The sequence below is a fragment of the Festucalex cinctus genome, chromosome 1 (genome assembly GCF_051991245.1).
Source record: "Festucalex cinctus isolate MCC-2025b chromosome 1, RoL_Fcin_1.0, whole genome shotgun sequence".
In the NCBI taxonomy this organism is placed as follows: domain Eukaryota; kingdom Metazoa; phylum Chordata; class Actinopteri; order Syngnathiformes; family Syngnathidae; genus Festucalex; species Festucalex cinctus.
This window is the reverse complement of record NC_135411.1, coordinates 23,896,734-23,922,814: the sequence shown is the minus strand read 5'-3', so window position 1 is coordinate 23,922,814 and position 26,081 is coordinate 23,896,734. Positions and strand designations below refer to the sequence as shown.

At 37.7% G+C, this 26,081-nt stretch overlaps 1 protein-coding gene and 1 long non-coding RNA gene across 4 annotated transcripts in view; one reads left to right on the top strand and one right to left on the bottom strand.

Moving 5' to 3' along the window:
* Positions 1-104: 104 nt before the first annotated feature.
* LOC144020596 (uncharacterized) lies at positions 105-24,995 on the top strand. 3 transcript variants are annotated; one of them, XR_013283927.1, is made up of 9 exons: positions 105-156; positions 812-887; positions 1,031-1,479; positions 1,562-2,037; positions 10,207-10,267; positions 10,965-11,104; positions 22,669-22,802; positions 24,128-24,231; positions 24,674-24,995. It is a non-coding gene; the product is annotated as an uncharacterized LOC144020596 (long non-coding RNA). The 3 variants fall into 3 exon arrangements; XR_013283928.1 differs by lacking the exon at positions 1,562-2,037; XR_013283930.1 differs by lacking the exon at positions 24,128-24,231.
* The window catches only part of LOC144020589 (ephrin type-A receptor 4-A-like), a 43,581-nt gene continuing 34,299 nt past the window's right edge, over positions 16,800-26,081 (bottom strand). Inside the window, exons 14-19 of the mRNA XM_077524217.1 lie at positions 24,948-25,009; positions 24,657-24,866; positions 22,644-22,820; positions 20,622-20,809; positions 20,348-20,527; positions 16,800-18,573 (exon numbers count right to left, since the gene is read on the bottom strand). Coding sequence (XP_077380343.1) covers positions 18,456-18,573; positions 20,348-20,527; positions 20,622-20,809; positions 22,644-22,820; positions 24,657-24,866; positions 24,948-25,009 — 935 coding nt within the window. The 3' untranslated portion in view covers positions 16,800-18,455. The remainder of the gene's footprint in view (positions 18,574-20,347; positions 20,528-20,621; positions 20,810-22,643; positions 22,821-24,656; positions 24,867-24,947; positions 25,010-26,081) is intronic.

Here is a 26,081-nt window from a genome sequence, read left to right as displayed (position 1 = left end):
GATATTTTAACTATAAAAATCACAACACACCTCCTAGCCTCCATAATGGTTTGTTCCACCGAGCCCTCCCACCTCTCCCCGAGTCCCGCCCGACCGAGCGCCATATTTAAATTGCACAGATACCCTTCCGGTGATGAAAAAGACCGTGCAGTCGTGGTAAGTCGTTTAAACGACGACATAAGGAACTCCTACGACTCAATAACGTCACACTATTATCATACCAGTCCTAATTTTTGCTACATTTGATCGTAACTCACTGTTTATATTATTTAGCTGCTGTTCTTTTTTTCTTTCTTTCTAGCTAGCAAAAGTTTTAGAGCACCACTATGCAAGAAGCTTTCAAGCTCTGTGTTGTGTCTTGTTCGTGTGTTAATATTAAAGCAAATATGCTAATTGAAAATCTAACCAACTGGGTGCCATTAACATTATACAGATAAACATTATATTTACATTAGCAGGAGTAGCAGAGTGAGGAGTTTATATATTAATGTGCAAACTAGTATTCACAGAAGAAATGAGTTAATGTGCTTTGCATGTTGTGCATTGCATCTCATATGAAAGTCCAAAAACTACAGTACTCCAAAATCCATTTTTGGTATTTTAGTACTTAAGGCCTGGTTTAGGTCAGAAAAAAATGTATACTGTACTGTTGTATGTAATGTAGAGGTGTTGATGTATCAAAATAACTTGTCTTTCATTTGAAATTAGTAAAGGCTACAGGACCCTAGACTGAGACACTCACCCTTGATGAACAGTATCAATAATTGAATCGGAAGAGCTAAGTTCTTTTCACTTTTTCTCCCAACCCAAGGAAAAGCGCTATAGAAAATTGATGACCAGCATTTCTACTGTATACATGGTGTGATAAATGGAGTAAACTGTTGAAGGTATGTTTCAGCTTTCTAAGAGGTGATGAAAGTAAAGAACAATTACAGCATGGCGGCTTGTGCACCTGTTTTGGAAACGGGCCGTCACAAAGCTGAGCTTTGATCCGCGGGAACCACAAATAAATGCCTTTGTTCTTTCAAAGGAGCGAGAGGCACGGACACCCCAACACGCACACATTGTGTGCGTGTGTGTGTTTGAGGAGACAAAAGGCGAGAGCAAGCAGGCTCAGATCAAGGGTACGTTTCTAAATGTCTTTTGAGTGGGAGACCAAGGCTCACCTACCCAGAATGCCTTGCCTCACCTCTCACAGCCCACTCAGGTTTTTGGGAGCACCTCTTTGCCTCTTCTTCAGTCATCTCCAGCTATTCTCAGAGAGTCGGAAGATAACTTGGCGTGAACCTGCAGTCGGTGGCTCTCTGATGTGATCTCCCTCTTCTGCACGTTCGCATTTTCTTTGGCAAAGTGTGCACGGATCGTGGTTGCGTGCCACTGCGGAATCAACCCCCCCCCTTCCTCCTGCTGCATCTCACTGGGGGATAAAACGTGTCTCTTAAGTTGCAAACAGATGTGTGTGTCTTACCAACGAGAAAGGTAAGCCACGACCTCTCTCTCACACACATGAATAGTCCTCAAAAGTCTGTCAGTGTCTTACGGCACTGTTTATCTCTGGCAGAATGAAGAAAACAACGCCATCGATTTCTAATCCTAATCCCCCTCTACTGGCTCGCTGCTATTGATCATCTATCCATCCATTAATGAGATGGGGGAAAAGAAAAGTGGAGGGCTGATGAAGGACAAACCCAACATGTCTTTTGTCTCCAGCCGAGCGTCCCCCTGTCACTCCCGCTAGCAGCGTCACGGAAAATGCATGCAGGCGTGCACTTTTGATGAGCTTTCGCAAACACAGCTGAGCCGCTTTGCCTAAATATTGATAGTCCATGATATGGATGAATGCGCTAAACATACAGAGACGCACTTATGTACATAGATCCACAGAGAGAGGATTCGATTTCGGGTCCAAACAACAGTGACGGTATGTTCTGTGATAATGAGCCATTTCCCCCTCAGTGGTGATTTCACACAATCTCAGGATCATTTTCTCAACAACCTGATCCTAAAACAACACCAGTGAAGCTGTGCAGATAGAAGGTAATTGCGAATAATAACGTGTGCTCGCCCTCAGTGGTCTGTGTCTTGCTGTAATTGGTTTAAGTTCACTTTGAGCGCTTCGGGCACAAATTTAAGGATTCAGCGTGGTCAGCACCGAGATGAGGAAAATAACTGCAGTGGTCACCTGGTATCTGCATTAGAGATGGGGACACCTAATGACTGATTAAGTAATTGTTGAGAATTCAGTGTGGAATTATTGTTGTACACTGAACTTGAAGACCGATTCTTCAAAAATCAAGATTCAAGAAGTTTAACGCCACTTCAAGTTGACGTCTACTGTCAAACCAAACAGAAAACAAACACAAAAAAAAACATATAATTGCATGTTATGGATTTCAAACAAACAACCACATACGTTGTCTACGAACATGCAATTAGCTTAATGCTAACAAGCAATGCAAATTACCATAGATATGCTAACAAATAACATTAGTGGGTTCTAACTAGGGGTGTTAAAAAAAATCGATTCGGCGATATATCGCGATACTACATCGCGCGATTCTCGAATCGATTCAATTAAAAAAAAATCTTTTTATTTTTTTATTTAATTTTTTTATTTTTTTTAAGAGCTCAGAATTGTTCATTCGGTAGTCTTACCGATTCAACGTCTTATCATCATTGCCTTTTTTTTTTGTGTGTGTGTGTGTGAATCGATTTTTAAACTTCCATTTTTAATGGAAAAATATTCAACAAAACGTCTGACTTCGGGTTAGGATTCACACCTTAAGCATGGAAGAATGTTATATGAACGGAACATTAAGCCTTAATATTTTATTTTAATGCTGTTCAAACATGAAACAGATTACAACCTCTATAAGACTGAAATTTCAGATAAATAAATAATACATTTTCATATAAATCTTACACTCTACAAGCTTACTGATTAGTATTTTCTAAATTTGAATGAAAAAAAATCGCAACAATCGACTTATAAATTCGTATCGGGATTAATCGGTATCGAATCGAATTGTGACCTATGAATCGTGATACGAATCGAATCGTCAGGTACTAGGCAATTCACACCCCTAGTTCTAACCCTCTAAGGCAGTGATTAGTAGGGCTGGTACCATATCCAAACAACAATATGATAAATATTACAATATGAATCTCACAATACCATAATTATCATGATATTGTGGGGAGTTTGGCGATATAAAAAGCTCACAATACTGTGTAAACGCTCACAATATTGCAAAATAAACTAAAGTTAAAAAAAAAAACTCATATTGGGGAAAAAATGCACAATATTGTGTTTTCTTACATAATAATAGCAGTGACGGATAAAGATTCTAGGCCATGTTATTGTCATGCTCTCCTATTGGCTCAGCAGCGCAAAGTATCATGGTCTATGTAGTACCACTAGCAAAAAGTATGGAATCACCAGTCTTGGAGGAGCACTCACTCAGACGTTTTATTCTGTAGATCAAACTCATATAAAAAGCTTGAAACAGTCGTAAGGTCATTCCAAAGTGCAACATCTTGGCTTTCAGAAACACTAAAAGAAATGAAGAGAAATCATTGTGCTGTTCAGTAAATGTTACTTGTATAGGGCAAGTGCAGGGAAATAAATATGGAATCACTCCATTCTGAGGAAAAAAAATATGGAATCACTCCATTTTGAGAAGAAATAAGGACACACCCAGTCAATTTACTTTCCTTCATTGCTCGTTAAGTCAGCAGTTAAAAACAGTGCAGTTATCACACCTTAGAGGGCTGCTGAACCAAGTGGATGGGCAATAATCATGGCCCCAACAAGGGAGATGTCTCTTGAGACCAAAGGCAGGATTATCAAACTTCTTGAAGAAGGTAACTCTGCACATGGTTGCCAAAGATGTGGGCTGTTCACAGTCAGCTGCATCGAAGATCTGGACCAAGTACAAACAGCATGGGAAGGTTGTTCAAGTCAAGCGTACTGGTAGACCAAGGAAGACATCTAAGCGTCAAGACAAACAACTAAAGGCCATATGTCTTGAAAACAGAAAATGCACAACAAGACAAATGAAGAAGAAATGGGAGGAAGCTGGAGTCATTGTATGTGAGAACTGTGCAAAATCGCTTCAAGGAAATGTCAGGCAAAGGCACTGGGGAGATGGCTGTGGTTAAATCTTCAATAAATGCACAAGTTGACATTGACATTTTGGACAGCTTTCTTATCCCTTCAATTGAAAACATGTTTGGGGATGATGAAATCATTTTCCAAGATGACAATGCATCATGCCACAGAGCAAAAACTGTGAAAGCATTCCTTGGAGAAAGACGTATCCAGTCAATGTCATGGCCTGCAAATAGCCCAGACCTCAACCCAATTGAAAACCTGTGGTGGAAATGGAAAAAAATGGTCGACAGCAAGGTTCCGACCTGCAAAGATGATCTGGCAACTGCAATCAAAGAGTATTGGCACCTGATTGATAAAGAATACTGTTTGTCACTCATCAAGTCCATGTCTCAGAGACTGCAAGCTGTCATAAAAGCCAGAGGTGGTGCAACTAAATACTAGTAATGTGTTTTGGTTGTTTTTTTCTTTGGCTGTTTTTCATGATTCCATGTTATTGTCCTCAGAATGGAGTGATTCCATATTTATTTCCCTGCACTTGCTCTATAAAAGTAACATTTACACAACACCACACTGTTTTTTCTTCATTTCTTTTAGTGTTTCTGAAAGCCAAGATGTTGCACTTTGGAATGACCTTACGACTGTTTCATGTTTTTTTATCTTGAGTTTGACCAGGACAATTACAGTTAAATTTGAAAAGTACAAAGATAAAATAAAAATTCTACAAAAAACAAAACATCTTAAGGGCACAAACATATACATAAATGAGGATTTTACTGATATTGTTCGAAAAAAACGGAAAGAACTTATACCAGAAATGAAAGCAGCACGGGAAAGAGGAGATATTGCCTACCTAAAATACGACAAGCTTATAATTCATCCCCGTACAAGCACACCCAGACACTTGCACCAACACAACTCATCAATAAAATGAAGGAAGACACAGTACACTTGATGACGAAAAGTTGACAAATACTAGAATGGAAAATCTATACCCAAACACAAAAAAATTACAAATATTTGATTATACGGAACATAAGACATCTGATCCAGAAAATGGCATTGATCCAGATAAATTTTTATGTAGTAACAACTATGACCTTGCCTGCGAGTACCACACTGATGAGCAATTCAATGTAAATGTAAGTAAGGATTTTCGTGCATTCTCAATCATACATTTTAATAGTAGAAGTCTATATAAAAACTTTACAGAAATTAAAAAATGCTTGAGTAAAATAAATAAATTCCAAATTATAGCCATATCAGAGACATGGCTTGATAATGAGAAAATAAGCGATATAGAAATGGAAGGATATGAATTGTTTACAATGAATAGGGAAAACAGAAGGGGAGGAGGAGTTGCAATATATGTTGATAAGGTTTTCAAATGTAGTAAAATTGAACATCTAACTACTACTGTGGATAATGTAATGGAATGTGTAACTATTGAAGTTCACATAAAAAATATATCAAACGTAATTATAAGTTGTATATATAGGACACCAGGATCATGTCTTGATACATTTAACGATAAGTTAACAGATATCCTTAGTTATACAAATGATAAAAAATTGCGAATATTGTGTGGTGATTTTAACATTGATTTATTAAATCCTAATGGACATCAGAAGACAACTGATTTTATAAATATGATGTATAGTAATAGTTTATTTCCTGTTATTATAAAACCTAGTAGAATAACAATCGATACAGCTACACTAATTGATAATATATTCACAAATAAAATTGACCTTAAAATAGAAAGTGGACTCCTTATTAACGATATAAGTGATCACCTCCCGATCTTTGCAATTTTTTATGATTATTTTGATAAAAAAATGAAGCCGACTACTTACACATTTGAAACTAGAGTAAGAACAACACACTCCATGGCTGCCTTTAAGTTGGATTTAGAGAAACACAACTGGTCTGAGGTTTATTCAAATAACGATCCTGATATTGCATATAGTGAATTTCAGTCAATCATTATTTCTTTATATAATAAACATTGTCCATCAATTAAAATTACAAGAAAGTATAAAGGTCCAAATAAGACATGGATGACGAAGGGAATACAGAATGCATGCAAAAAGAAAAATAATTTAGATAAAAGATTTATTAAATTGAGAACTGTGGAAGCTGAAACAAAGTACAAGATCTATAAAAATAAATTAGCAAATATTATTCGAATAAGAAAGAAAGATTATTACCATGAATTATTAGAACAGAATAAAAGCAATACACAAGAAATATGGAAAACACTAAATCATGTAATTAAAAAAAGTTCTAAAAAAACAAATTTTCCACAATATTTTATAAAAGATAACGATATGGTAATTGATGAAATTTCTGACATAGCTAATAATTTTAATGAATATCTAGTTAACGTGGGCAGTAACCTGGCAAACAAAATCCCAGAGCCAAGAAACAAACGTGAAATAGATAAGAACATTGTAAATAATTCATCCACAATGTTTCTTAATGATGTTAATGATATAGAAGTATTAAATGTTGTGAAAACATTAAAAAATAAAAAGTCTACTGACTGTCTTAACATTGATATGACATTAGTTAAAAGTATTATGAAATATATTGTACAACCTTTTACATATATTTGTAATTTATCATTTAAAACTGGTATATTTCCATCAAAAATGAAGATAGCCAAAGTCATTCCTGTTCATAAAAGTGGAGAAAGACACACGTTTAATAACTACAGACCAATATCATTGTTGCCACAGTTCTCAAAAATTCTAGAAAAATTATTTTCATATAGATTGGATAATTTTATTGAGAAACATAAGCTCTTAAGTGAAACCCAATATGGGTTTAGAGAAAAACGGACCACCTCAATGGCAGTCATGGAGCTTGTAGAAGCAATATCTACCGAAATAGATAATAAAAAATTTACTGTTGGGATTTTTATGGATTTAAAAAAAGCTTTTGATACTATAGATCATTCTATATTAATGAATAAATTGAATAAATATGGAATAAGAGGTTTAGCTTATATGTGGATGAAAAGTTATTTGGAAAATAGATATCAGTATGTGCAGTTTAATAATGTACAATCAGAACACATGAAGATCACTCATGGAGTTCCCCAAGGGTCTGTGCTTGGCCCTAAATTATTTATACTGTACATAAATGATATTTGCTATGTCTCAAAAATATTGAAAAGTGTCTTATTTGCTGATGATACAACTTTCTATTGTTCAGGAGAAAACCTGAAGCAGCTTCTGACTACTGTGGAGTATGAATTGAATATAATAAAAAAATGGTTTGATGTAAATAAATTATCATTGAATTTAAATAAAACCAAGTTCATAGTTTTTGGCACTAGACAAATCACTCATCAAGTTAAAATTATGGTGAATTCAATTGAAATAGAAAGGGTGAATGAAAATAAATTCCTTGGAGTTATTATCGATGATAAATTATGTTGGAAGCCACACATAGAAACTGTTAAAAGGAAAATGTCAAAAATTATAGGGATACTCTATAAAGTAAGGATGTTTTAAACATGAAATCATTATATATATTATATAGTTCATTATTATTACCATATTTGACCTATTGTGTAGAATTATGGGGAATGGCATATAAAACAAATACTAACACCGTTTTCAAATTGCAAAAGAAAGCTATAAGAATTATTAATGGATCAAAATATACAGAACCAACACATCCACTATTTATTAAATTAAATGCAATGAAATTTTATGACTTGGTGGATTTTAAAATAGCACAAATAATGTATAAAGTTTATAACAATTTACTCTGCCACAGTACTCAGAAGTTATTTGAAATTAGACACAGTCCTTATGATATAAGGGGTACAAGTGTGTACAAAAAACCCAAAATAAGAACAAATATTAAGCAAAGGTGTGTATCTGTAAAAGGTGTTGATCTGTGGAATCATCTGGAAATTGCTCTGAAAAATTGTGACTCAATGCTGGAGTTTAAAAAAATGTTTAAAAGTAAAGTTCAAAAAAATTATCTATGTCAGACCAGAATATGAAAAATGTACATGTATGTGTAAATGATCTAGATAGGTATTATGGTATATGTTTAGTAAATTTATGTATATATGTTTTTGGTAAATGTGAATATGTTAAGTGCACTTGTGTATATGTATGTATGTATATGTGTATATGTATATATATATATATAACTTGGATTATATATATCATTTATTATTATTATTATTTTTTTATTTTTTATTTTTTTAATAATTAGTCAATTAAAATTGTATTAATAATGAAATAAGTTTAAATATATTGAGTAAAAGGGGTAGGACTAGATAAGTTTTTAACTTCTTCCTACTCCCTTTTGAACATGTAAGTTATGATTGATTGAATGATTATTTTATTGGGATTTTCTTCTCTTTTGATTGTTGTTGTTTTCTGTTTTATTTCTGCTGTTCATCTGTTTATATGTTCAAATAAATGTACAAAATTTCAAAAAAAATTTCAAATCTAGAGAATAAAACATTGAGTGAATGGTCGTCCAAGACTGCTGATTCCATACTTTTGGCTAGGGGTTGTAGTTCACAATGTTGTGTTCGGTTGAAGTGGACCAAAAGTAATGTTTTGACTGAGATATTGTAAAATATTTGCTGGAATGACTGATTTATAGGAGTGATAACCACCATAGTGGCCAAAAACATTCCTAATTAAAATTATACTGTACTAATAAACTAACCACCAGGGGGTGCTAGAACTGCACAAATGAAATACAAGTTAGCTCACCTTTTTAACAGATGTGCTGCTTTTATTATCATGACATGATGATGATGAAATTGTGGTATATTAATATCGCGATACCGCGATATTGCTGGCTAGGTTTATATGCAGTCTGTAACCCTTTCAGAACCCGAAAATTGGCAATACTTGGGTTTTGAAAGGCCATGTAAACACACACAAAACTCCAAATATGCTCATATTTTGAATACAAACCCTTGGTTACCCCCTTTTCTAAACTGAATATTTGACCATATAAACACGATCAGGGTACCTCCATTGAACCGAACATTCATCAGAGGTGAACAAATGACAGCCTGTCGGACAGGTGCATTCTCTATGACTAATTTTACTGCATCTTACTGATCTTATTTGTCCATCTCCATATCTATGGACATATCTGTATGTCTCTAGCATGTCATATGTAAGCGGTAACCTGCCTGGCCCAGCAACATTTCGCATCCCCACAGTAGGTATTTTGGGTGAACTATGTAAATGACAAAAACAAAAAAAATCTCCTGTTCAAACTTTACAATCACCACAATATTGCAATTGTTACCTTCAAGTAAAGTTATTAACTTATTGTTTTAAGTCCCAGATTGCATTCTACCAGCCGCCATTGGCCACTAGCCGTGGGGAGCGACACCAAAATTGAGATCATTGATTTCCTCCAAGGGGGTGTCTGATCCCTCTCGGTGCTAAACTTTGGAAGCCTGCAGGGCATCAGCCATCATCTCGTTTTTCACAGCCACCACCTCCCACTGAAAACCTCCCCGCTTCCTTGACCTGTCACCTCACGAGGAACAAAAGCATTATTTGCATAGCGGACAATGTGCTCACTAGCTTGCGTGAACATTTTGCAATTGAACCATCATCTTTCATTGACAATTTTTACTGGACTGTGAAGAATTTTGTCTTTCAGATTATAGCTTTTTTTTTTTTTTTTTTTAATTATTCATCAGCACATTTTACTGCCCCTGTTTTTCTGTGATAAAACCTCCGTCGCCAAAGTTGGCAGGCAAAGCGCTGCATTAATGCAGGTAGAAGTTGTTGGAGGTCGAAATAGAGGTGGAATGAGAGTAAATATTGGATTTTGCGTGGCCGGGAACATGACTCCAAATTAATGCTAATGTTGCTACTCTCCTACGGATGTGTAAACAGGCCAGATGCTTTGTTCACAACTGACAAGCACATGAGGTGATAATGTGTCAATGTTGTGTTTGCACATTTTTTTTTTTCATAGCAAGCTGTAAGAGCGCATTACTTTGGATGAATGTTGTTGTGATTCAATGAATTCTACATGCATTTATGACGGTGGTATTTCCTAAAAATTTTACATTTGTGTCCTTTTAGGAATTGGAGTATTTGGCTTCAGGTGGGAAATTGACAACACACTGGTTACATGTTTTATCAGGTATTTATTTATTTATTTTTTTGCATTTGAGTTGTAGTCATTCTAACGTCAAATAGACCGATTGACTCGACTTTAATCTTGTTATAGTCAACTTCAGGAAACTGTTCAGTTGTTCAACCCTTAGTGCTCACAGATTTATTCCCCCTGCCATAAACTCCTGTCCAAACAAGATCCACAGCATCATTTAAAATCTAGGGTGTAAAACAGTCTTTGGTCCCAAGATGTATTATAACCATTAGTCTGTATACACACAGTGTCAGTGCTAAAAGAGCTTGTGAGGGAACACCTGCTGTCGATGTTGGAGATCCCAAGCTGCCGTCTGCTCTGTTTGCCCACGGACTTGTAGGATTAATGTTAATCGCAGCGGTATTCCTTTCGCGATCCGTGAGCAAACAATCCATGCGATGTTGGAGGCCCGGTGTTCGCAACCCACATTGTTTAAAGATGTCCTCACTGACATGCATATTGTAAAATTTTAGGATGATTCTTGTGAGGCTGAAAAAAAAAAAAACTAGAATAAACCAACCTTTGCTTTTCACATTTATATTTCATTATGCGCAAGTTTCAATGTGTAATAGAATGACTATGCGTATTTGGTGTTATAAAGTAATTCACTTTGCACTAATTATACAAATATTACAAATTATACACTGTACAAATATTATGGGAACATGATTAGACTATTTTGTACTTACAGCAGTGGCGCCCAAGTCCGGTCCTCGAGAGTCCCTATCCAGCCTGATTTCCACGTCTTCCTCCTTCAACACAGCTGAATCTAATGATCAGCTCATCAGCAAGCTTTGCAGAAGCCTGATAACGATCCTGATTATGAACCAGGTGTGTTGGTGGAGACTAACATGGAAAACAATTTTCTGTCCGATCACTGAACTCTGTCCTGCCGATCTCGTTTTGCAGATCGCGATTTCTTTCATAACCAACAGTAGACACTTTCAATATTCCAATCTTGTTTCATTGTAACATTGAACAATACCTGTGAAACAAATCCCACTGAGCAAGCAGACGTATAAACGACGTCGTTTCTACATAATAGGCATGCGTAGAAAAGACGTTACATTTGGGTGCAGATTGTGATGTCAGATTACGTAATTTCATCAACGTCATTTCAACGTAGATTCGTGACATAAAACGTCTATTCAAAGTTGAAATCTGGTTCAAAAAAGGTCTTGTGGACGTCCTTTTGGCACTTTATACAGACCAAAATTAAATTTGGCCTATGTTCATCATTTAAAATTACTAAGATAATGGTGTGAAATCATGCATGAAATGCTCAATGTTAAATAAAAAGGCAGCGTACTAATCCAGTTTGTTAAAATAGGTTTATTGTTTTAAAGTCACATGTGTGCTTTGCTACGTGGCCGTCAGATGGTTCGGTCCAGATGAATGCCCTCCACTTCTTTGCCCTCCGCCTCCCACACTGCTTTAGCGTCGATGTGAAAAGGAGAACATAAAAAAAGGTACTTTACCAAAGTATCTAGAAATATGTAAACAGTGGCAACGAACACCGGCAGTGGCGTCGGTGCGTGGCTAGCTCTAGCTCCTAGCACCTAGCGTAACACCCAGCCGAAACATATCGGCCTACCATTTTTCAGCTACATGGCTAAAAAAAACGGAGCTCAGCAGGCCCTCCTGCCATTGCTAGTGTAGTGACAGACCACATCACAAAACAGCATTAAAACGAAAAGTATAAATGTGGCTATAAGAAAATAAAAGGGGTAGCTGAAAGAAAAGAAAAAAAAACACCAATAAAATATAAATTCGTATATATATTTTTTATTAACTAAAAAAATATATAATAAAACAAATAATGCAGCATATATAATACTTTTTTGTGCTCATGTACAAAGTACAAACATGGTGAGTATGGGATGTCATATCAACATCCATATAAAAAGCCATGGTTAGACGTCAAAAGTCAACTTATTTTGGCGGTCGTATGGACGTAGAAATACGGTCCACGACACGACATGATCTGGAGGTCCGTTGGACGTCGGACGTTTAGTCGTGTTTTAACTGCATGAAGCAGTTCTCGTAAATAAAAAATAAAAAGCCTATTAGTCACAACAGAAGAAAACAGTGGCTAACCTTTTTAAGAACTCTGAGGAGGGAGACAAGATTGGTGGCCAAGTTTTTTTTTTCTTCTTTTTTTAGGGATTGATCACGACCCCCCAAAATGAAGGAAATCGGGACCAATGCGGATCCCGGCCGATGTCTGTTTATAATTACGTAGCTAGCTAGCTAGCTAGCTTTTTAGGCTTTCCTTGTCAAAAAATGACAGCAATATCAGCATTATTTTACCCCTGTCATCTATCTATCTATCTATCTATCTATCTATCTATCTATCTATCTATCTATCTATCTATCTATCTATCTATCTATCTATCTATCTATCTATCTATCTATCTATCTATCTATCTATCTATCTATCTATTTAATTCTTTCCTGGCAAAAATGACAGCAACACCAGCTTTAAAATGCATGCCAAAGCACAAAAAAAAAAAAAAAAAAAAAAAAAAAAAAGACAAAAAGAGAAACGGCACCCCGGGGTTGTTTTTCTCCAAGTGGGTAATAATGACTGCAGCAGAAGAAGTCATTATGAGCAGGCTAATGCGTGTCAGATGCTACCTGTCCGAAGCAGCAGCAGCAGGGGAGAGCGAGCCAAGACTTGTGTGCCTGGCCAGCATAATGAGAGAGACGTGGCCTGTCATCATGACAGCTGTGTGCGCGCATCCTCATGTGCCAGTGCGGCATACTCTCCTTGCCCGGCAAAGTGTTTCTTGGCGGTACTTTTGGAGAAATACACACACACAGCCTTGTCAGGGTTGCCGTGGGAATGCCTGCGGCATTGTGTCCGTCTTTGAGGGCGATGCCTTTAATCCTGAAACAAATCTCGACTTTGTGCTGTGTGTCTGCGGCTGTGTGCGAGCGAGCGTGCCCGTGTGCAAAAACTCAATCTCACAGCCATTAAGTTACGGCTGGCTGTGCAGCAAAGACGCCCCGCTGCCACTCCCACATGGAAGAGCAGGCAGGATTAGCCGGATCCATACCAGCCCTAATCTGGGGACAAAAACCCACAATGGCCTCCCACTGTGACATGGAGACAGAAAGATTCAATTTGATCTGCCCTCCTCCATACATCAAGAGTGTCTTTTGGGGTGAACATTACTACGGCTCGCTCGACCGTCGGTCAATGAGGATTTAGGGTCGCGTTGTTATCCAATTGATCGATTCCTTTTAGCACAATTTGGAACACATGCGGGCCTGATTTGTCACAGTCATTGCAAATGAAAACGATCTAACTTCAAATTAAGGCAGGGTTTAAAAAAAAAAAAAAAAACAAAGTCGTCAGGCCTTGAAAGAGTTGAGATGAGAAAGCATGATCGCACTGTTTGTGTGCTTCTCTTTGGGTTGGCAAGAGTTTTATTGACTGTGTGTGAACAAACCCTGACCCTATGAACTGAGGTAAAATAGAGTTACAGGGACGCAATCTACGTCGTTTCGACTTTACGACACCCGTGCCTCGTCCGTAGCATCTTCTTTTTTTCTTAATTTCCCACAGTAATCACGCTATTTTAAAGTTATTTAAAGTTGTGGTGTTGTTTACCTCCAGCAACGGGCGTCCACGAGCAGGTCGGCTCGCCATCAGGTGCGTCACATTTCCGTGCTTAAAGGGATTACAGGACAGTATTTTAAGCCCTTCCACAGTTCACGATAGGTATAGAATGATTACATCTTACCTTTGACACCATGGCGATGTAATTTTTTTAAATGAAATATTAGGTGTTTTGCTGGTTAGTTTTCTAACGCGGAAGTAAAACGCCAGGTTCAGTAAAACCCCGCCTCTGTCCTCGGCGAGCCGACTGCGGTCTGCTGTTGGAGATCTACGTTTGAGCACTCCTCTGAACGCAAGCCACCAATTATTGAATAAACATTTGAAACAAAACGACCCCTTGCCACAAGAAATTGTGGAGGAGGAGGGGAGGAGAGGGAAAATGAGAGAGGAAAGAAGGAGGGGAAAAAATAAACCTGGGTTGGTTTTGAACCAGGGACTTGCTGCTTACAGAGAAGCACACTAACCACAATTTTATTCGTTCAGTTAGGTTCAACAGTGCAAATGTTTTAATTGTAATTTACACAAGTGTCAGCCAAAATGATTTTAAGACATCCAATTGTCATTGCAGTTTGGCATTGCAAATGTGAGTGATAATTGATTACTTTGAATCCATTTCAACAGAATGTTTACTGATAAAGGCTACTTTTGTCACTAACCTATGGAGGTCTCAAAGAAAGTGCAGGGATGTGCGTTTAGTCCGCCAATTCGGTGTGGGGGTGTGTCCGCACCTTATAACGTCAAAGAGTGCAAACAACTCGTTTTCTCAGGTTGGGAGCTTGGGGAGCAGAATGACTTTGAATTTCTCAGAGAGGGGCGAATGCGGGACAACACTTCGGTCATGTGTTTGGTGACATGGCAAAAAGCTCCAAAAAGTTGATTTTTCATGTTGCTGTCTCTTTAAGTTTCCATTTGCTCTGCTTTTCCATCCGTCAGCAATGAATGTCCGTGCGGAAACATGAAATATTAGTCCGGCTTCTTCCGAATGGCCCAAATATGTTTTTTTAAATTATTGTACAATGTATTTTGCCTGATACATGGCCTATCAATCATCCACCATTTTGTAGCTATTTTACGATCAGGACAAATTAGAAAAATAGAAAATTGCCCTCAATTTCATGTAGTTTTAAGGAAAACTGTTTTTTTGGGGGGGATTTATAGGACTGTCTGTTTATCATTTACATCAAAATCGTCAGGATCCGGTCCTCGAGGGCCTGAGTCCTGCATGTTTTTGAGGTTTCTCTACTCCAACACACCTAATTCAATGATCAGGATCATTATCAGGCTCCTGCAGAGCTTGCTTATGTGCTTAAATATGAATCAGCTGTATTGAATGTGGGGAAACCTCTAAAAACATGCAGGACTCAGGCCCTTGAGGACCGGACTTTGACACCACTGCTTTACATAATGACACAAAATTGTGGACAAAGTCCTTACTTTCTGACGCAGATGTAGGTTTTTTTTGTGTTTTTTTTTGTTTTTTGTTTTGTTTTTTTTGGGGGGGGGGGGGGGGGGGGTCCCCCTTTAGTATTGGTGTGGCTGGTTGTCAGCAGCCTCCATGAGTGGTTCTTCAAGTCACATATCTATTACCTTTTTGAAGCACAGAGTGTGAGTACTTTTGTCTCCCTAACAGTTGAATTCCCAATGTGATGCACCGCCACGAAAGGTGGACTGGTCATGTGACCTCACTTGCTCATTATGGTTAAGGAGCAGCAAGTTTCAGTGCCCGCAGCCAAACGCGGACCACTCTTCTCTCTCTCTTCCTGTCTGTCTGTCTGTCTGTCTGCTCTCTCTCTCTCTCTCTCTCTTTCTGTCTCTTACTTAGCGGCATCTGCCTCATTAACCACCATCAGCATTTCATTTGGGGAGTCATTGAGAGTGAGTCATAGGAGGGAGGCTTGTGTTTGTGTGTGTGTGCGTGCGCATTTGCATGCGTGTGTATGCAGCCAACTCTCATTAGGCTGGAAAAACATTGGCATATTTGCCAGAATCCAGATTGTATCGTCCCTTCCTTTATGTATCAAAAGCATCCTCCAATCAGCTCCCGAGTGTGTGTGTGCGTGCGTGCGCGCGCATGGCGTGGTATTAGAGGACAGATGTGTGCTGATTGGACAAGTTTGCACAGTGAACTCAGCCCAATTTGTCCCCGGCAAAAGACCGCGGCAAGACAGCCCACAGCTTTTTCTCCCCCTTTTGATTGCGAGATCTCGTCTTTCTTTCCGCCTGTCCTCTCGTTCACACACAACCGTGAGCGAGCGTGATTCCACTCGCAGCTTCCACCACGGCTTTCTTCTGGGGTTTGTTTTTCTCGTTACTGGCACAGAAGCTCCACGTTCAGTGGGAATGCATTCTTCAGTCAAATGAGACAAACAAATAAACAGTTTTAATATTTTGCCCCTTTTCTAAAATAAGATGACTGTCTGTTGGAAACACAACTCACTGAGAAACACTGTAAAATGGAAACTTCTGTCAGTGTCAGTCATAACTAACTGGTGCTATTTTCATTATGTAGCATTCATTCGCATCATTATTATTAAGATAAGTGCTGTTGTTTGCAACCCTTACGCTTGGTTGGTTTATTTGTTCATTAGCAATATGATTGGCTTGTTTGTTCTTAATAGAACCAACCTCTGCTTCATGTTCATTTGCTGCTGTTTTGTGTCTTCTATAGTGATAAACACATACAGCGTTGCCTTGTGATATGAGTGACTCGACTTAGTGTTTTTTTGCGGTACGAGCCATCGTTTGACCAGTTTTTTTGCTTTGACTTGCAAGCACAGAGTTGAGATACGAGCGCTGTATTGTGGCAGTGAACTTGACTCAACAACAACCTTTACATTGAACCGCAGTTTGTTCGAGATAAAACAAATAGTTAAAAAAAAAAAAAAAGAGGCTTCATGCTGGTTCATGCCAAACCCATTTGAAGTTTACTGTCAAACAAAATATAAAACAAACACAATTACATGTTATGTATTTAAAACAACAACATAACTACTTTGCCTTAAAGCTGCTAGCTTAATGCTAACACATGGTAAATGTGACAGACAGGTTAAATAGGGTCTTATTTTTGTGGATATTACACCTTTTAATCTTCGTTTTTTGTTCCAGGGCAAGTCTAGTTTAGAGTATTTATGAATTTGTTAGACTAGACACTAAATGGCTCGTGTACGCCTGTGAGCCAATGAGAAGTAATGTACGTCATCACAGGGAAACATTGCAGTCAATGGAACACGGACTTTGATATAGCTGTAGATTGCTCAATTCTCCCAAATTCTCAAACAATTTTCATTTTTGTTGTTGGATATGACATGGGGTGACACAAACAACAATGCCATGTTCTTTCATCAGAGCAGTCCCCGTTCCTAAGATGGCCGACCATTGACGACACTTCACCTTGAGCCATTAGTATTCTTATATCTATGAACGTGATTTTGGTGGATTTGATCAGGGCGCAGACTGACAGATTCGGCGATCCGTGTATGTGTGCGGTGGACATCATCGTGTTTCATTCATGATTATGACAACTGCGTGGGACAGTTTGAATCATTGTAGAAAGCAATTTGCAATGATGCGAATGATATCTAATAATTTTCTATTAATTTTAATGGGGAAATATGATTTGAGACATGACCGTTTTGAGTTACAAGATGGCCACAGAGCAAACTCCTATTGTAAGGCACCACTGTATGTTATGTGGAGACAGTATTGTGTAAAGTTTGAGAAAACTTGTTTTGGCCTTGTGGCCGATGAGTGAATATGAAATCACAGAGGAAAAAAACCAAAACAACTTATATGCAGTATTGCAGTCATTATTGTACAATAATGTCCACTGATGGAATTTGGCATTTATTGTAATGCAATATGGCAATCATTTCAGTTTTTCCTCAGAGGCTTCTAATTTACAATATACAGTGAAACTACATAAAAAAAAAAGACCATAAATAAAATATTTCATGTCGCTAATGATGAGAGACAGTCAAGACTGACGTGACATTCTAATGTAAATGTCTAATTAATATGGTTCAACCAAGCGAACTATAAAAACAAAAGTAAAACATTCGGTCCATTAGTTAGTAACAAGTGATGACATTTGTCCTGACGCCTCCCAATTTCCCCTTGCATATCAAGAATGCTCAAAGACGTGCGACACTTGGACACGGGAGAGTCAACACTATTTGTGAATTTACACTGTACACACACACAACACGCGCGCACACACACAGTTTTCTTCAAGTCAAGCCCAAAGCAGCGAAAAAAAAAGTCCCAAATAAAACTGGAAGCCATTCTGCTTTCATGTCAGCTTTCACAAAACCCAATAATAAAATAATGCAAAATAGAAGTGAGGAAGAGGATGGGGCTTCAGTCTCAGTAGCAATGTGTGGCCACGTCCATATTGTGTTTTTCGAAAACTCCACAGGATGGAGATTGGCAAAAAGTGCTGCTTTCTCACTTCTCACATATACTGTACTTTCATTCCACTCCTTGTTCTGCTCCACTGGTGAAAAGTCCCCCTAAAGTGCATGGATGAGGTAAATGGAATTCAGGCATCCGTCCTGCGACTCAGACGGGAACCATTGTATGTTGCATGTGCTGCATTTGAGACAAGATTTCTTGCTGTACACTGGCAACTAGTATGTCCTGGTGCGATGGTGTGAGGATTCCCAATCTGTCCATCTCCCTGGGGACACAGAGGGGACAAGACACAAGCTATGAGAAAAAAAAGAGGGGCACTGAGAGGGCAGCAGTGTTAGTATGGTTTTGGAATTTTCATTTTAGTTTGTTTTTAATTCATTTTGAGTTTTGTTGTTTAAATTTAGCTAGTTTTAATTCGTTTACAGCTTGGTTCTGTTAGATTTTTCTTATTTAAAAAAATGCTTAGTTTTAGTTCGTTTCAGTGTTAGTATTAGTATCGGTGTTTTTTTATTTTAAATGCGTATTACTTGTGTGCAATATTTAATACACACTATGGTAAAATACAAAAATGACCTCATGTCTTATCTAGCGTTACATTTCGGTTGAGTTAAATGAAAAAGCAGGCGAGCAGAGCATTGGAGCCAAAAGTCAAGCAGGCAAAATTGATTTTTTTTATTGGCTGCTGTTAGATTACATCACTTCTGTGTGAAGCACTTTCAAACATCCTTGTTTTGGTTAATATTGAAATAAATATACTTAAAATCACATTTAAAATCATCCCCAAAGGCTCAGGCATTAAATTAAATACCAAAGACTAAAACAAAGACTAAATACTAGACTAAAATACTTGTAGTTAATTTTAGTTAGTTTTGTAAATATAAAAATGTAGTTTCAGTTAGTTTTTGTTTTTAAAAAAGCATTTTTGTTTTTATTTTGTGAACAAAATTATTTTTTAAATTTAAGTTTTAGTTTTTTTCCATTAGTTTTCGTGAACTAAAATAACCTTAGAAGGCAGTGATCAATTAGAAAGTCTACATACCAAAAAAAAAAAGTATATTATTTATTAATACTCTTTAATGTGCCCTAAGATTGTGAAAAGTCTGAATGACTGTTTCACTAAAGATAATATGTCACATTCATCACGTCTGCCTGGAATTTACAATCAGAGGTTAATGTTTTGACTCGCTGTACATGAAAAAGAGAAAAAAAACCAACTACCTGATATAAAATGATTTGAGCATATCCTCGTACTTTTTGTGGGTGCAAAGCAGTTGCGTGGCGGTTTCGCACTAGCCACCCTGCTTGTCTTTCACTCCTGACTGTCATCCGCCTGGTTTAGAATCACTGCCGGCAGCCGAATGAATGATTTCATCTCTCTTTGAGCGATAAGAGCATCCGTAGTCCGCGCACAAAATCACCATAGCATTGGTCTGTGATTTATCAACTGTTTGACCCATTTTCTAGCTCACACTGATTGTTTTCTAATTCACTCGCGTTGTCCTCCAGCAAGGGGCGGCACCCAAACGTGATGTCACACTAGAAGGGTCTATAAGAAAGCTCGATTACTATTTTTTTTTCAAGCAAAATCTTCTCAAATTGATTGCTTGTGCCCTTTAACTCATTGACTGCCATTGACGGAAAAAGACGTCAAATAATGCATTTTTGCTGGGCTGGCAGTGAATGTTTTAAACACAATGTGCCAATATATTTTGTGATTATATCGCAGCATCCTTTTTTCCCTTTTTCTTTTTTTAAGGCAAATTTTGCTTAAAAATCCGTCAATTTTGGTTACATCTCATCTTAACTCATTGACTGCCATTGACGGAAAAAGACGTCAAATAATGCATTTTTGCTGGGCTGGCAGTGAATGTGTAAAAAAAAAAAAAAAAAAAAAAAGACTCATTTTGGCACTCCTCTGGGGAAAAAAAGGTGTTGCTACTAGGCAGCTTTAATGACCTTTCCTGTAACTTACCACTACACTACAAAACCTGTTGAGTGTTGTGACGCCATAATGAAATCAACACAAAAGGTGCACTCACTGGTGTGTGAGTGCCAGTAGGTTGTCCAGGCTGGAATATCCTCCCGCCACCAGTGTCTCTGTGTACCTCTCCAAGCCAATCGACTGCAGCCACTCACACAGCGACCACTTGGACACACACACTTCTGGTAGGACCGACACACACACCTCCGGACACGCTCCTGACTCCAGCACTGCGGGCCTGTGAGCACACAGGGAACACGCCGAAATGGTGTACTGTAGAAAAAGATTACAAATCAATAAATAAACGCAGACGATTATTGTCTCTACTGCACCTTTCCCCTCCTGTTCTGCGCAGAGTCCCGGGGTTCCGAATAAGTTTGTCCAGCATGTTGAGGATCTGGCTAAAAGTGGGTCTCTCGGCTCGGTCTCGTTCCCAGCAGTCCAACATGAGCTGGTGCAGGACCAGCGGGCAGTCCATGGGAGCGGGAAGGCGGTAGCCCTCCTCGATTGCTTTTATCACCTACAGGAAGGACGTAGGTGGAGGTGAATAATTTTGATTGGCTAGAATAGCTTCGCAATGCTAAACCGTGACAAGCAAAATCACTGGAAGATGTATAAGAAACAACAAAGCAGTTTTCGAGATTTGGTAATAATTTTTGTACGTTTGTTTTTCATGCGTGTTGTGCAAAATGACCCCTTTCAAACTTGTAATTGATCAAAGTATGTTTACATTGATTTATGCTTGTGCTCCTGTAAGCTGTCAAGCTTCATTGGCCTCCCTCGCTTGAAAGCAAAAGCAAGAAAATGTCTGCGAGGGTGCAAAGGTTAAACGCACACTCTCGGCTTTGTTTGCCTTCAGAAGTCCTCTCCCCAAATATCAGACGTGCAGCCTGTTTCATGTATTCTTCTACATCAAGGGGCCTCGTTGAAGTTGGCATAATTGCTCTCCACAGGAATAAACGTTTGAACAGAAACCAGTTGCGCACAAATCGGGGTTTGCCAGAGTAATGTTCGAGTGAGAGCTATTGGGAACGTCTGTATGTGGCCTCGGCTACCTCATTTTGCCTTCGTGATGAAGTGTCGCCTCCATGAGTGAAATTACAATTGATTGGAATTGGGGCTATTTAGAAAACGTGGGTTTGAACAAAAGAAGTTTTCACTCATTGCTTCTGTGTGGTAAGACTTTCAAAATTTGAATTAAAATACAGAAATGGTTAACCATTGTGACTCATTTCTTTGTGTGTGTGACACAAACAAAGAGGATTCTCACAAGTAGTATAAGGACGTCAGTAAATTGCGGTAATATTTTTTTTCAGATTTTTCACAGACGATGATGAATGTACATCTTTAAGTATATTAGCTTGTCCCGTTTTGGCAAAACTTTGGAATTCGTATTGAGATCATTTGTCATTTTTATTGATAAAAATAAATAAATAAATTTTCTGAATTTTCACACCATTTTTGACCGTGTGCCGCCATTTAGAAATGTTTTGAAAATAGTTCAATTTCACCAAAATGTGTATACTGCTACTATTTGCACATTTGTTGTTTCTGGGTATTCCAAAGGGACCTTTATGGACTTTTATTTACATTCTAAATGGTCATTCACATTTTGCCTCCAATTTTGACTGTGTGCCGTTTTGAATTTCTTGAAAATTGCAACATTTCGATGTATGCTCCGTCCACATAATAAGATATTTGTTGCCGTTTTCCAACACTAATGAAGCCTAGTTTGTATTTCTCTTTCATATACATTGAAAACATATTTGCATTTACTGCCAATTTTCCTTGTGAGCTGCTGTTCAGAATTTTCCAATAGTATACATTTCACTTTCCATAGTAATCATGATTCCTTTTTAGAACCCTCGGATGGCTCAAATGTCGTATAAAGTCCCTTATCAACATCTTCAAAAGGAAAAGGAAAAGCTATTTGGTTTAAAATAAACAATGCAAAATTGTTTTTGTTTTCAATTTGAAGTGGGTGCAGTTGAATGGCTTATTTGCTTCAAACCATTTCTAAATAAACAATATATTGAAACACTCTTTCATAGTGGAGATCCATCATGTGTGTTTAATTTTTGCTTCAAAAGTCTTTTGATGTTACACTGATTGACTTGTAATATGGAACTTTAAAGTGTTTTACTAATTATGTATTACAAAGAAGTCTTTGTTGTGCTGTTTTCCTCACTATGCCAAAAAACTACCTATTAGTCTATTTATATCCCTGAGTTAAAATCTACACATTCATTTAGCCTTTTCATGAGTGTACCAGTCCAAAGTACATTTCCAACTCTCTTACTCGTTCTTCTGATAGTAAGATGACTTGAAGGTCAGAGATAATAAAAAATACTCACATCCTGGTTGTTCATGTCCCAATAGGGCCTCTCGCCGTACGAAATCACCTCCCACATGACGATACCGTAGCTCCACACGTCACTGGCTGTGGTGAACTTCCTGTATGCGATGGCTTCCGGAGCCGTCCACCTGATAGGGATCTTCCCACCAGGGGAGAGGTAAGTGCCGAGGGCTTCCTGAGAAAACAAAGAAGCCATATATTTCGCTGTCATTCTGTGAATCAAAGTCATGTGTTGATTGCTGCTATTTACAAGCTTACACTTTTTTTTTCTTTTTTTTTTTTAAATGAGATACAATTTGTGTTTGACTTATGCGCAATTCATGTTAATAATATTTAAGTACAGTTTTTTTCCACACATTTTTATGTTAACACTTAAAATGTTACTGTTATGTGCTGGGCTTGGATACCAAAAACGCAGACACAAATAAGATTTGAACTATTTATTCACATCGAGAGGCGTGGAACAAACTTGACGAGACGAGAAAATGAGAGTTGCACAAAGGAACAGAGGTAATAATCCGACAAAAATACACACTTCTCAGACAGGCTTATATAGACAGCGAATCGATCTGATTGGTTGTGGCTAGACATGTGGGTAACAGGACTGACATGGAATTATCTGATTGGCTGTTGACCAGATAAAGAGATTAAAGAGATTAAAGATTCCTGACATCACATAGCTTCTTACCAGTTGAAACTAGATGCTGGTTACATCAGTTCAAAACAGACACTTGACCTCACGCTCATGACCCAAACATAACCCTTGCATGGCCCTAGCATAACCCTTGCATGACCCTTGTCATGACAGTAAACATAACCCTTGCATGACCCTAGTCAAGACAGTAAACATAACCCTTTCATGACCCTAGTCATGACAGTAAACATAACACTTGCATGACCCTAGTCATGACAGTAAACATAACCCTTGCATGACCCTAGTCAAGACAGTAAACATAACCCTTTCATGACCCTAGTCATGACAGTAAACATAACACTTGCATGACCCTAGTCAAGACAGTAAACATAACCCATTCATGACCCTAGTCATGTCAGTAAACATAACACTTGCATGACCCTAGTCATGAAAGTAAACATAATCCTTGCATGACCCTAGTCATGACAGTTACAGAGGTTTTCAATACAGTAATAGTCAATATCATTACTTTCAGGTGGAAACACTTCAAATATGGTTGCTTTACTATCCCCACAGCATTTTTTATTAACCATTTTAACGTCTTTAAAATAGCTAGGCAACAAATCTATTAACTCTTGAAAGACGTTGTAACTCATCCACTGCCTTTGATGGCTATAGATGTCAAAGAACCATTTTAACTGGTCAGTTAGTCGGCTCACATTTATAAATTAAAAAAAAAAAAAGGAGTGCCTAGGCCAAGGTAGGCCAGCATATTTTGTTGGAGATTTTTTGCAGATATTCATCACTAATATGTGACCCCCTGGTGCCATTTGTCCATCTGTCCTTAGTCATCCTCAATGAACCAGGAAATAGCCACAACTGAATAGCAAGACAAATATAGCACTCCACATGTTGCCGCTATTGTTTGGCCTTGGCAGATGTCGACTCTCTGGTAGGTGCTCTTTTAACTTCATACTGTGTTTATGAAACATGGAGTGTGCAAAGCAGAGAGGGGGAAATAGCATGTAAACTAAAAAAAAAAACTTTGCACATGACAGTGCTAAGTAGTCATAGGCTACTGGACACAACTCAGCATTACTACTAACAGCCACTGCAATATCGCAAGTTCGCAACCACTAATAATGCGTCTAGCTTGATATAGAGTGGAACCGTCGTTTTTCTTGTCAATATGATTACACATTAGTAATCAAGCATACTTGTAATTCTACATTCTTGCTCGTCTTTCTTTGTATATTTATAAATTTCTATATCACACATACACCTACACATACATACAGCACAAAGTCATCCGGGATAGTTTTGCATAAGAAATCAAAGGGTGGATATATATTATATTAATGTGATGCACATTCCTACCCTTGTGGTGTACGCAGCCTCCGGGTCGTCCTCCAGAACCCGACTGAGGCCAAAGTCCGACACCTTGCACACAAGGTTGCTGTTGACCAGGATGTTCCGCGCCGCGAGATCTCGATGGACGTAGCTCATGTCTGACAGGTACTTCATGCCGGAGGCGATGCCGCGCAGCATGCCGACCAGCTGGATCACTGTGAACTGGCCGTCATGTTTCTGAGTAGTGACAAGAGCCAATCAAATGTGATCAACTTCAAATTCTAGCTTGCTGCAATACAAAAAGAGAGTAAAATGTACCCGAAGAAACGCATCCAGGGATCCATTTTCCATGTATTCCGTAATGATCATAAGTGGCTTGCCTAAAAAAATAAAAAAATAAAAAAATAAAAGTTATTTTCAGTGGGTTAATTTGTTCCATATACTTGTATTATTATTTTTCCAGTCTATTCTTTTCATTTTGTAGCATCTTTCCAATTCATACAGGAATATACGTGGATGTTGGATTTTTCCCCTGATTGCTTAGTCTCAGCAAAACTGTTAGAGCCAAGTTTGACTAGCAAAACACTAAATTACTTTTCAATGTTTTTGTCATGTATGAGATAAATATTCATTTTGAACTACTAATTCTTGTGACATAAGATAAGATAAGATAAGATAAGATAAGATAAGATAAGATAAGATAACATAAGATAAGATACACCTTTATCCCAGGGTGGAGAAATTCACAGCATTACCAGCGTTACCCCCATTTTTGTACTACTGACATAAAATCCACATAAATACAACAGGCATCAAGTAAAAGTAAATATTGAAAAGCAAATAACACAGTTATTTAATATTTTAGTTGGCTGCTCAGAATGTGGAAAATTGTTGGTGTTAAAGCTGTCAAAATTAATCGATTAATCGACAACTATTTTAATAACTATTAGAAATAGTTTGAAGTTTTTTTTTTTTTTTTTTTTTTTTTTTTTTTTAATGGTCCAAATCCTCTGATTCTCAGCAGCGATTTCTGGAATCCTTCATGAAAGAAGACTGATTATCTTCTGTGTGTAATCAAAATAAGATGTTTGCAAACACCTGTTTTTACTTTTACCTTATTTAATCACTCTACGAATACAAAGTACAAAATAAACACCAATCATCGGTTAATAAACAGTAATCGGGAGGAAAAATGCTTTTGTAATAAGCTTTAATCCAAAATTAAAATGAATCTTATTAGTCGATTTTTTGAATTATCGATAGATTAATCAATTCTAAAAAAGAATTGATAGGGAGTAGTGACAGCACTAGTTGGTGTTCCACAAGGCTCTATACTCAGTCCACATGCACTAAAGACAAAGACTCCTTTGCAGTACTGTGCATTATATTTCACTTCTTTCTTTCCTGTCTTTCTTACCCTCTTCTGTCACTTTTTTTTTAATCCCTTCCTTC